The following is a 13023-nucleotide window of genomic DNA, read 5'->3' as shown; positions in this document are numbered from 1 at the left end:
AAGACTCACACCAATGTACATAAAGAGTAAATGCTCGATTAATACGTGTGTCACAACTCTTAGAGAAACATGCGTCGCACTCAAAATAATATGGAAATGGAACATAGGCTTTTCAAATAAGAAGGATTTTGCACTTTATAGTTGATCCTAATAAAATGGGTATGATGATGCTAAAGAATGTATTGATTGTCGGACTATTTATTAGCACAGTTTAAACCTTATTTTATGTTATTCATTTTCCAGATTCCCTCAAGCCAGCCGACACGACTTTTTTCGTTCATGAACCCTTTGGCGATTGAAATTTGGTTGTACGTTCTAGCTGCGTTTGTCTTAGTATCATTCACACTATTTGTAATGGCACGATTCTCACCTTATGAATGGCAAGCTCCACATCCGTGCTTAAAAACTGATTTTGTTGTTAATCAGTTTTCAGTCTCAAATAGTTTCTGGTTCATTACTGGAACTTTTCTTAGACAAGGTTCAGGACTTAATCCAAAGGTACACGTCGTGATTGTGTGCCCCCTGGGTTGCCGTGTGTACGCTTAAATGAACCCTGTTCAAAAAAGCCTTAATGCAGGGACAAACGAAGCTTGAAAAGATACCCTTTTCTTATGTCAAATAAGATTTTCACTAAATTTTGGTATTGCCAATTTAAGATCTCCAGTACTCGCAGGGGCTCAGTTCTAAGGCTTCAAGCAATTCTATATATGAATTAGAATAGATTGTCAGAAAATAGTGTTTGCTTCAAACAGACGCTGTTCGAAATTCTTCCAAAAGAGGTGCTATTAACCATGTGTTTCCAAAGAGGTGCTATTAATGTGACTTAAAAATTCAGTGGGAAATAAGTGAGTTATAGAAATGCTGTGGGTTTGAGAGAAGCAACTGCTTGATTATTAACATATGGTATAATTACTGCAATGGTTGCTTAGAAAATGATGATTCATCTTCAGAGTCGGAAAAGACGACAAAAGGTCAGAAAAGGGGAGGGTATCTTTTTTTGTATGACTATCATCCAAGCATGTATGCACTAATTTGTTTGTGGGTGGGCAAAGGCAAAACTTCGGGACAACTTTTGGTCGAGGGATGGATTGATGAGCCCTCCCCCTGCGTATTTTCCTACTATCATCACAATATCAGCGAATAGGTCAAAGAAATAAAGTAAAATCAAACTTCTTGATTACCCTGTTCTTAAAATAGTATTAAAAGCAAGGATTCTGAAATTAGCTAGAATTTGAATCATTTTTATGTTAAAAATAGTAAAAAATGCAGCAAAATTGTTCTATTCCAAAATCATTTACCAATGTTTTCTTTTCAAAAGCAAAATTTAACACGTAACCTTTTTTTCAAAAATAGTATTTAAGCTTAAGAGTCAGAGAATTCAGCCATTGGATTCTAAATTTTTCGTCAACACAATACCATTACTTAAACAACAAGTTCAGAGAAATAAGGCAATGTTTTTCGTTGTTTTTTTTTTTTTTTTTTAACTTATCCAACGAAAACCGTCACGACTAGCATTCTGTCCTTGCAAACTAAAAGGGTCTAATAAGATAAAAAAAAAACACTTTTTTGATTTAAATAGAAAGTACCCAGAAGAATAAAAAATTGGAAGTTTAAAGGGGTGGTAAACCCTCAGGCCGTCCCCCTGGGAAAGTCCCTGGTTGCGGTAATATAATCTTAGTTGGTACCTAAACAGATCTCTAATAACCTAGTTTAAACGTTTTCTGTCTGCGACGAGAGGGTAAATGTTACAGAAGATAGGATAAAGGATTCGTATCCAAAAGCGCAAAAAGTCTTACTTACAAGGATAGGTAGCAAGCCTTTTGCTCAACCTTTGCGGCAGATGGGGTCAAGTCTCGGGCATCGTACTGCCAAGCAGAGATCAAGCTACTATGTTATGATAAAACATTAGACGAGATCCAGCCAGAAGTTTAATTTTATTAAAAAAGTTACTTTTCAAGCTTCGTGTGAACCTACAAAAGGCTTAGCGTTTTTGTACGTATTTTAAACTGAATCATATAACGCATATTAACGGGATTTTGTATTTATCCCAGCAAAGTTTGAAATTTGAAAGACAAAATTTCTGCTCTGTACTTTGGTTTAAAGGTTCTTTGTTTTCGGCTAAGAATTCACACAAAATAAAAAAATTCAGCCTCAAGCAAATTTCTTGAACTGATGGACAAAAATAAGCTTTTTTCCCAAGAGATTGCTATTTCTCTCCAAAAATTTATTCATTCGCTAATCCGCTTTATGGCTCTTGACTGAATAGGGCTCTTTAAAAAATCAAAGGAACATAGAGAATAAATTCCAAGTATCTAGGTATAAAAAGACTATAATATAACTTCTTTGATTTAATTGGTTTTGATCTTAAACTAATTCATACGGAAAATAAATATCCTTTCTGATATATTTTACGGCACACTAGCTTGTGGTGTATCTAAAAGAGAATGGAAAATTTTATTGCCCCATACTCAATGGTAATTTTACTCATACCGACAATAAGTTAATGGTAATTTTTCGTAGGACTTTTCAGCCAACTAGAAAATTCGGTGAAAATTCTGATTGGCTCAAATTAACGCTAGTGAATCTAATTGTGAATGGGCCTAAAATTTTCCCTTACTCTTTGGTGTGGCTTAAAAATAACCATCTAAAGGAAAGGAAGACACCTGAATGTCCGCAGATTTTTTTTCATTGAAAGACCTCTATCCCTCTTGAAAACATGATTTTACTTAAAATTATATAGTTGTAGGCTACTGGTAGTCAATGGATATTATCACCAACGCAGGTTTTGTGGAGTTGAATGAGCAGTATTTCATATTTCAGACAAAATCGTGGTTATACTGCTACATGATGCTAGTCACTCATTATACACATGAAACTATAACTGGCTTCGATTCGAGTTCATTGTTTTTTGTTTTTTGTTTTTTTAGTACAATTTTAGTACTTTTAATATATTCAACTAATATATTCAAGTACTATTCAAGTACTCAAGTACTATTCAAGTAGAGATCATTGAAAATATATTTTCTGGGTTTTTCTCCTTTTTTGCCGAATTGCCGAATATAGTAAGTTTCAGTACAAAATGCGTTGCATTCTTAGTAATACGGAAGTGAAACTTTGGTTTTGTCTTTTCTTTTCTGTTGTATAGAAGTAGAGATATTAATTATTTTTCTGCTTTCAAATTGGCTTATTATTGGGAAAACTCAAATATCTTAGAGGCTCAACAGTAGTTCATGAGCGATAAACAGCCATGTCTGTATTGAAAACGCATGGCTTTTAGTTTTATTGTTTAACTCTGATCTATGCTGAAAGGAACAGACCGAAAGATTTTTCTGCTGGATTTTATTTTTGAGAGCAGGGTTTCAGTAGAAAAAAGTTGACAGCAGAATCATTTTAAGTATCATGGAATTTTTTGTAACTCTGTTTCTTAAAAATCTAATTTTTTTTAACTCAGGTTCCGATGAATCATCATCCATCATTTTTTCGTACCAGTCCTCCTTTTTCCTGCATGAAAAAAACAGGCAACACGAACGTTTTTTACAGGTCAGTCCACTGTTCTTAGGAGCTATGCGACTACTTTTTCATATTCATACTATCTGAGCTTGCCACTAAATCAAACAAGTCTTTGGGAGATAAAACAAAGGCATCTCAGTAAACGAATGTCTTAGAAAAGTTGGCATCTATCCCTTCCCGTTACCACTTCATTAACCACACCTTCCTCTCTTCGTTAGAACCCTCCATCATTTTGTCTGGATTGTATATAACTTCTAAGGGCAAGCTCTTGGCAAATATATAACCGACTCATTCCTCGCAAAGTGGAAATTCACAGGGGTGTATTTTCCAGCCGTTTGACATAAACAGTGGAAGTAAAAACCGAAAGGTTTACATATTTCATTGTACTATTATCTTTATGATGTGGACTCAATTCTGAAGGAAAAATACGAGATCGGGAAATAGATCTACGATGTAAATATATTATGGGATTATAAACTGCCCTCCTAATTTCAAATGAGGTATATTAGGAAATCTCCACTTTTTGATAAACATTTCCATCAAATTTTATCTAACATACCCACCTAAGATATGGCTTTTAATTTGATAATTGGATCCTTTAATATATGAGGGAAGGTTTGGTATGGCTAAATGTGGTTGCCTTACGAGGTATTTCCACGGGAGCAAAAAATGTGGAGATGGAGGATTTTTTTCAATCTAGGAAGGCGATTTTATTGTTTTGTTTAAATGCCAAAAAGGTGTTCTTCAATGAAAACGTAAAAAAGTAGCTTTCTAAATACAAGAGGGGGTAAAAAAAAATCTTGAGTTGTGTGGTTCTCCCCAATTGCCATCCCTTGGCTTGTCAATTCCTGCTTGTTTACTTTACTGAGCTGAAAAGATTAGGTTAAAGAAACATGTTCTTTGATAATTAAAATATTAAGTAAACCATTTCATTTTGCCAATAATACTAGAACCTTTTTAACCAAGTTTTTTATTTTTGATGAATGAGGTTGATTAAGTACTATGAGGTTCCTATACTCATGTACTTATCAATTCCTCAGTGAGTAATTAATGGACGGATTGTAAAGCTAAAACAAAAATCATAGTAGAGCATGAAAATACAGATGGACCTCTCACTCCTCCTTCTGAGAAACATAAGATGGAAAAACTCAAAGGCTAATAAGTTTTAGACTAATGGACATTACTGGTGGGATGGTTCAAACAAAAATTTTTCAAGAATCAGAATTATAATCAGAATCATGAAATTTTTTGCCATTCTTAAAACGACTCTCCTATCAATTTTTGTTGTTGACGAAAAAGAAATTTTATTTCAAATTCCTATTAAATTTAAATGAACGTAAGAATTGAAACCCCCGCTAGTCTCAGCAAAGATTATCTAACTTTCTCACATTATTAGTAATTTATTTCTATTTTGTGATGGAGCCCGGGACGTACACAGTGGGGGAACTCCCCAGAGTGGGCCCCTTAAATTCTGCACTTGTTTGACTTTTTGGGTACTTTTTAGTGACACTATCTACCGAAATTTGTTTTCATTATCCCCCCCCCTCTTCCCCTGAAATTAAAATAAATCTGTGTACATGCAGGAATGTAACAATTCAAGATTATAAAAATTATAACAATTTGCACTTCTCAGGAAGATGATTTCTTTCTCTTGTAAAAACAAGCTCAATGTGTACCATGCCCTCGCAAATCAAATTGAATGGAATTGGGTGTCATAGAATTGACATATTGAAATTGACTGGTTTTTTATTTTAGTGATGAATGCTCTGTAGCTTAGAAATGGGTGAATACGAAAAATTGAGAATTTTTCTGGTATGGTGATCACGGAGTAAACAAAAAAAGCTTGATTAGAGTTTGCAGTGAATTCTCTTGATTGAAATACATGAATTTTTCTGTAAAAAAAATAATACTTTTCTTTTCCTAGCCAGTTACATAGTATATATTAAGAATCTCTGTCCTAGCTCCAAGAATAAACTTCTTAGGGACCCTATAATGTTAAGCTGATGTAATGTGAAATTATCGTTGGTTCTGCATCTCTTCTAGATTTCTTTGAAATAGTTCTGGAAAGTTTATCTCGAAGTGGGTGGGGATGGTTGTTTCTGAAACGCTATCATTTACACATCTATCAAAAGGAATTGTCAGATCTCAATAAAACTTAACAAAAGCAAGAACTAGTATATAGAAAAATGTTAATGTTGACAACTGCAATCAATTTAGTCAAAATTCAAATCTTCTTATTTCTTGGGGCGTTTTAAAATTTTAAAATCAATAAATAAATAAAATGTAAAATTATCTCGTTAACCTTGTGATACTGCATTCATTCTTTTTTTATTTGAGAAAACATTTAAACGTTAAAATAAATTTAAAAGCAAATTTTGAAATTTAAAGTTTAATTAGCATGAATTATTTTTATTCCATGTGCATAATTTTATAGCTCTTAAAAACCAAATATATTACCATAAATCAAAAACATGAATCATACCAAAACAAAGGGGTGGAATATGAATCAGTGTCAAAACCGAGATAAATATTCATCATCCTGTCACTACGTGATATCCTTTAAGCAGAGAAGGAGGACGGTACACAGTGACGCAGTTGCACTGGCAAGTGTCAGTTGCCAGTTGCAGTGCCTCAGTCACAGTTGCAAACAAACGTGTCACTTTGTAGTCACGATTTTCCAGACATTTTTCTTCTATTTAAAAATCTAAACAATCTAGGGGAGGGAGGTGAGGATACATATTACCAACAGCTGCTTAGACACGAGACTTTTATATTTTTTTATGCTAGGGAAAGAGAAAAGGTCTTGTACAGAAGACAAGAAAATTTATGATATAGGAATACGTGGGAAAATCGTTTCCGACGGAAGATTGCAAAGTAAAGTAAAAACTTCGCTCTTTACTACAGTTCGTTACCACGAACTGTTTGAAAAGAGGCTAATTTATGCTCAGCATTGGTAGATCTTTTTCTTACAACAATTAGTAAGAATAAACTGAAATCACCCATATTTTGTGTGGCCAAGAATACCCTTAGACATTTGAAAAAAAAAGTTCAAGCAGACGACGTGAATGACATCTAAATATTGCCTGTCCTGGAGACTACTCAAGATATCTCCTTAAATAGCTTAATTTATTTCGACTGTAATAAATAAAAGGGCGACAAATGCCATTTTGGTCGAAAATGAGTTATGTTTGCGTCTTGGGTAAACTCAACACGAGAAATCGAATGATTCACTCAGAATTGGTCTACCTCGTACCGTTATGAAGATGAAAAGAGAAACACGCCACTAAATGGCGTGAGTCTCTTTATCAGGTCTTGCTGTAATTCAAAATGACAGAAGAGGATTTAACGTAGGGACCTGGCATTTGTCTCCTTTATTGTCAAGGAAAAGGGAGACATACGCCTTAAGTGGAATAATTTTGAACTCCCTCTGAATACTGGAATGTATTTTTGTACCCCTGAAAAGAGTATAAAAAGTTGGTTTAGAATATATTCCCTTTATCTCCATTAGCCCCATCCTTCAGAGCGACCTAGCCGACAAAATTTTTTCAGATTTTGAGCTTTACTGAGAAGTTATAAAAATGGTGTATGTCGCCCTTTTAATTATCACAGCCTATTTGGTCCAGGAATCGCCGAAAAAATAAGATTGGAAATAAAAAAAGAAACAAAGCAAATCTAATAAAAGTTTAAAGCTCACGAATTATTGTCATCCAAATATCTATAATAAAACAACATATTTGAGATGATCATTAGCTCTAATTAAAAAAAAATCATTGAATTAATCAAGCTGTGAAGAATGTCTTCTGAATCTATACTTTTATTCCTTGATCCCAGCTGAATTTTCTCGTCGAAAAAATATCATTTATTAGTCTTAACTGCAACAGAATCCATGGTTTAGGGGGATTATTGGCTTTGAATTGGTCGTTCTAATATACATTATTTGACTACCTGAGCTCTAAAAATTGCCCCAATTTCTACATTTATTTTTGAATGCCTGCTGAGAGCAGGCATTCAATGTTAAAGCTGAGAGCAGGGTTTACTATCATAAGATTCATTCATGTTTGTTATAGTATACTGAATTTTACTCTGTAAAAACATTACTCATTTCGATTTAAATTTGATTATATGATAAAGCAACAAATATGATGCAATAATAAATACGACAACAAATGATGATGATATGATGAAACATATGATGATATGATGAAGTGATATGGTGCAACAAATGATGAAGCAAAAATAAATGTGACAAAGCAACAAACTTTGAATGTAATAAAACCCAATTTATGTCAATAAAGACAAAAAGAATAAATCTTGCTCCTTGACTACTTTGGCCTAATCAAGGCCACGAAATTGTCAGAATTTCTTACGAATGTGTCTTGTCATGAAAAAAACAGACAAAATCTAAATTATAATAACGAAAATGATGCTGGTGGGAGAAGAGGTTATGTGATGCCGATTTTGAAATGTGCAGAAATAAAACAAAATATATTTCAGAAGTACTGCCAACCAAAAAAAAATTACTGAATAAGAGGCCTACTAAATAATTAAACTGGGGAAGGGAGAGATAATTTACCAAAACAGTAAAAAAGGTGAATTATGTGGAAATTAATAATTTCATGGGAAGTAATCCTTGAAACTATTATATGCTAAGGATAGAAAAAGCATTTCAGTCATTGGTTCAAAATAGATTTATATTCCGTTTTAGCAGTGATTGGGAAATGAGTGATTGTGGGATTTAATCTGTCTTTTTAGTTTTGGTATACTATTTATTTAATTTAGTAAATAACTATTAGTAATACATTGATAGGGGAAAATATCCAGCAATCATAAACTTCTTCAAGCTCAAGGCTAATCGTTGAAAGTTTGTTACATAAAAGTTGTAGTGTGATATATTTCCATATATAATCAAGTTATTTACATTTGAAATATGTAGTGAAGCTTATGAAATATGTAGTGAAATATGAAATAGAAATAGAAATATGAAAATAGAAAATGAGAAAATAGAAAATATGAAAATAGAAAATAGAAAATAGAAAAAATTTTCTATAGAAATAGAAAATGAAATAGAAGTGAAATAGAAATATGTAGTGAGCTTATGAAATATGTAGTGAAATATGAAATAGAAATAGAAATATGAAAATAGAAAATGAGAAAATAGAAAATATGAAAATAGAAAATAGAAAAAATTTTCTATAGAAATAGAAAATGAAATAGAAGTGAAATAGAAATATGTAGTGAGCTTATGAAATATGTAGTGAAATATGAAATAGAAATAGAAATATGAAAATAGAAAATGAGAAAATAGAAAATATGAAAATAGAAAATAGAAAAAATTTTCTATAGAAATAGAAAATGAAATAGAAGTGAAATAGAAATATGTAGTGAGCTTATGAAATATGTAGTGAAATATGAAATAGAAATATGAAAATAGAAAATGAGAAAATAGAAAATATGAAAATAGAAAATAGAAAATAGAAAAAATTTTCTATAGAAATAGAAAATGAAATAGAAGTGAAATAGAAATATGTAGTGAGCTTATGAAAAAGTACTCTCAGTAAAAATAAATGCTAGAGAAAAAAGATCTTTTGCTGTTGGAATGTTTTTCATAGAGAAGAATTCTACTTTTCCTTGTCTAAATAAAAGAAGATTGCTTGATTTCTTGCCAAATATCGCTTCAATTAGATTTCGAGCATGTAATCAAAGTAAGAGTGTCCCTTTTCCCAAAAATAAATGGCCTTTGGGACCGTCATACAAAACGATTGTAGTCAACAAATTATTTTAAGAGCGGGTCTAGACTACCGCTATACCTTGAGTTTTAATAGGTACTTTAGTTTGGGGCATACCCAACATAAAAGGCATTACAAAACATCCTGTCAGTTTGAACGTAGGACTTATTTCCAGACTGCCCAACATCCAACAAAGTGTTGGTCACGGGCTGTGCAGATTATTGTTTTGAATATCTGTGTTCTGGTGTTTCAGTGCCTGTGATCAAACATACTATTCTGGCGCATTCTAATTTTGAAGGATCCATATCCGATATTATGCAAGCGCGTTATTACCTGAGTGATTTAGGAAAATGTTTACAGGTGGTGTTAATTTCCATAATTATTCGATTAGAGCATCGCCACTAGTTTGGCGACCTCATGTTATTACAAAGCGATCTGTTTTTTTTGCATAAGACTCTCGGGTGTGGGAACCATTACCTCATGCCATTTCGACAATTGATGAGCTAAATGAATTTCGCAGTAAAGTAAAAGGACACTGTTTGTCTACATAAGAACTTTAATCCCTGCTGAGCGAATTTTCTCTCGAGTGATGGTGATTTTTTTTGTAGGAGGGCGATGAGGAGATAGAGTAGAAGAATGATTTTCAATTGTGTGTCTTTGGTATCCATTTAGGTCGTGAAATTTAATAAAATTTAATTTATTGCAAATATTTTTATTTGTTTGTTTATTTTATTATTATTTATCATTTGGTCATATTTTTTTAGAGGGAAGGTAAGGATGGCTGGTAGTAATTGTGTATGTAGGGTTTTGTAAAGGGTGATGGCTGCCATACAAGTTTATAAACTTCGGGTTCTGCTTTTATTTCATTTAATAAAATCTTTTTTTTTCTCAAAACATGCTTGGAATCCGTGGACGAATAACTTTGAAGTTTTGCTGGGTAGAACACGTAGAACCTGAAAACGACTGTTGTCGGACTCCTCTAGAAAACACCTTAAATATAGATCCTGAAAACACGACTAGGCTCATTTCTCATGGAACTGTCTTTTAACATTTTTCTAATTATTCACGATACTTGACATAAGTTGGTCAAAACTCTTTGGAAATTTCATAAGGCTGCTTTTCAACCCAGTCTGAAGAGATTGTCTTGAGCTAGACTACCCGTGTGTCTTGAGCTGAGCCTAGGGGGTTCTGCTTCAATCTTAAGGGTCAGATGGTCGTCTTGTAGTACCACAGTTCTAAAATGCAAAAGAAACAACATTAAACGTTGAATCGTACTTATAGGAATAAAGAAGAGGTCCATGTTGTTAGCTTACACTCGTATCTCCTACCGTTTTTTTATTGTCACGGAGCAAGTTTAGTATTTAATACATTTTGTATTAAGAAGTGCGTTGAGAATATTATTGATTGTTTTCAAGAGGGCTAGCCAAGCTAATTTCTCTGGCTATCTTTGGCCTGCGATATTTTTTCCTAGAATAAATCTCAAGAATATTTTTGGTGTCATTCCTTCCTTTACTATCAACGAGTTGGCACGACAATTTTCAAAGGCTTTTTTGCCTGTTTTGGACCACAGGTAATGCTGCTAAGGTCCTTTTTAAAATAAGTGTATTTGAGCTTTCCTTACATTACCCACGCCACTTTTATTTTAGGTACCTGGGAAAATACCACCACAATTGTTCTCCTTCATGAACCCTCTCGCAATTGAAATTTGGATGTCCATTCTTGTTGCATACACGCTTGTATCATTAACATTGTGGCTCATAGCCAGGTTTTCGCCTTTTGAATGGGTTGATGTTCATCCATGCCTCTCAAACTCAAACCAGAATGGGCGCACACCCTCAAGCTGCAAACATCAAACTCCGGTTGTAATGAAGCAGAATGATTTTACTATGGGAAACGCGTTTTGGTTTACAGTAGGGAGTTTAATGCAACAAGGATCGGATTTGAATCCACAGGTATCATGGTTTCATCTTCAAAGCCGCAAAATGCATGGCTTTTGTCAACACATCGGCTGCTTGTTAGAAGGAAGTGAAGCTCTTGCGGCTTTGATCAGATTAAACCATGATATAAGGTCGTGAGGGTTTTGTAACTTCCTTCTTGATGGACGCATGTTTTGATATTGCACTGTGCTTTGCTTGACCAGCATTTAGGTTCCCCTTAGGGATACCAGTATTAGGTATCATGGTTTCATCTTCAAAGCCGCAAACTGCATGGCTTTTGTCGACACATCGGCTGCTTGTTAGAAGGAAGTGAAGCTCTTGCGGCTTTGATCAGATTAAACCATGATATAAGGTCGTGAGGGTTTTGTAACTTCCTTCTTGATGGACGCATGTTTTGATATTGCACTGTGCTTTGCTTGACCAGCATTTAGGTTCCCCTTAGGGATACCAGTATTAGGTATCATGGTTTCATCTTCAAAGCCGCAAACTGCATGGCTTTTGTCGACACATCGGCTGCTTGTTAGAAGGAAGTGAAGCTCTTGCGGCTTTGATCAGATTAAACCATGATATAAGGTCGTGAGGGTTTTGTAACTTCCTTCTTGATGGACGCATGTTTTGATATTGCACTGTGCTTTGCTTGATCAGCATTTAGGTTCCCCTTAGGGATACCAGTATTAGGTATCATGGTTTCATCTTCAAAGCCGCAAACTGCATGGCTTTTGTCGACTATTCGGATGCTTGTTAGAAGGAAGTGAAGCTCTTGCGGCTTTGATCAGATTAAACCATGATATAAGATCGTGAGGGTTTTGTAACTTCCTTCTTGATGGACGCATGTTTTGATATTGCACTGTGCTTTGCTTGACCAGCATTTAGGTTCCCCTTAGGGATACCAGTATTAGGTATCATGGTTTCATCTTCAAAGCCGCAAACTGCATGGCTTTTGTCGACACATCGGCTGCTTGTTAGAAGGAAGTGAAGCTCTTGCGGCTTTGATCAGATTAAACCATGATATAAGGTCGTGAGGGTTTTGTAACTTCCTTCTTGATGGACGCATGTTTTGATATTGCACTGTGCTTTGCTTGACCAGCATTTAGGTTCCCCTTAGGGATACCAGTATTAGGTATCATGGTTTCATCTTCAAAGCCGCAAACTGCATGGCTTTTGTCGACACATCGGCTGCTTGTTAGAAGGAAGTGAAGCTCTTGTGGCTTTGATCAGATTAAACCATGATATAAGGTCGTGAGGGTTTTGTAACTTCCTTCTTGATGGACGCATGTTTTGATATTGCACTGTGCTTTGCTTGACCAGCATTTAGGTTCCCCTTAGGGATACCAGTATTAGGTATCATGGTTTCATCTTCAAAGCCGCAAACTGCATGGCTTTTGTCGACACATCGGCTGCTTGTTAGAAGGAAGTGAAGCTCTTGCGGCTTTGATCAGATTAAACCATGATATAAGGTCGTGAGGGTTTTGTAACTTCCTTCTTGATGGACGCATGTTTTGATATTGCACTGTGCTTTGCTTGATCAGCATTTAGGTTCCCCTTAGGGATACCAGTATTAGGTATCATGGTTTCATCTTCAAAGCCGCAAACTGCATGGCTTTTGTCGACTATTCGGATGCTTGTTAGAAGGAAGTGAAGCTCTTGCGGCTTTGATCAGATTAAACCATGATATAAGGTCGTGAGGGTTTTGTAACTTCCTTCTTGATGGACGCATGTTTTGATATTGCACTGTGCTTTGCCTGACCAATAGGTAGTACTAAGCTTACTTACTATGAAATGTATAAATGTTTTATTAGTTATATAAATCTATCAATCCTGACTTAAATAATGTATTTTTATGATAGAAT

General features: G+C 34.4%; 1 protein-coding gene across 15 annotated transcripts in view; it reads left to right on the top strand.

The window, feature by feature from the left end:
• Positions 1–13023, top strand: part of LOC136036379 (glutamate receptor ionotropic, kainate 2-like) — a gene marked incomplete at its 5' end in the record, with an annotated part of 326696 nt that overhangs the window by 245567 nt on the left and 68106 nt on the right. For 8 of the 15 annotated variants that reach the window (XM_065718607.1, XM_065718615.1, XM_065718570.1 and 5 more), the window contains 2 exon segments: positions 244–498; positions 10883–11188. In XM_065718607.1, the coding sequence (XP_065574679.1) occupies positions 244–498; positions 10883–11188 (561 nt within the window). 15 annotated transcript variants of the gene reach the window in all.

The sequence above is a fragment of the Artemia franciscana genome, chromosome 2 (assembly GCF_032884065.1).
Source record: "Artemia franciscana chromosome 2, ASM3288406v1, whole genome shotgun sequence".
Taxonomy (NCBI): Eukaryota; Metazoa; Arthropoda; class Branchiopoda; order Anostraca; family Artemiidae; genus Artemia; species Artemia franciscana.
This window is presented reverse-complemented; position numbering and strand designations above follow the sequence as displayed.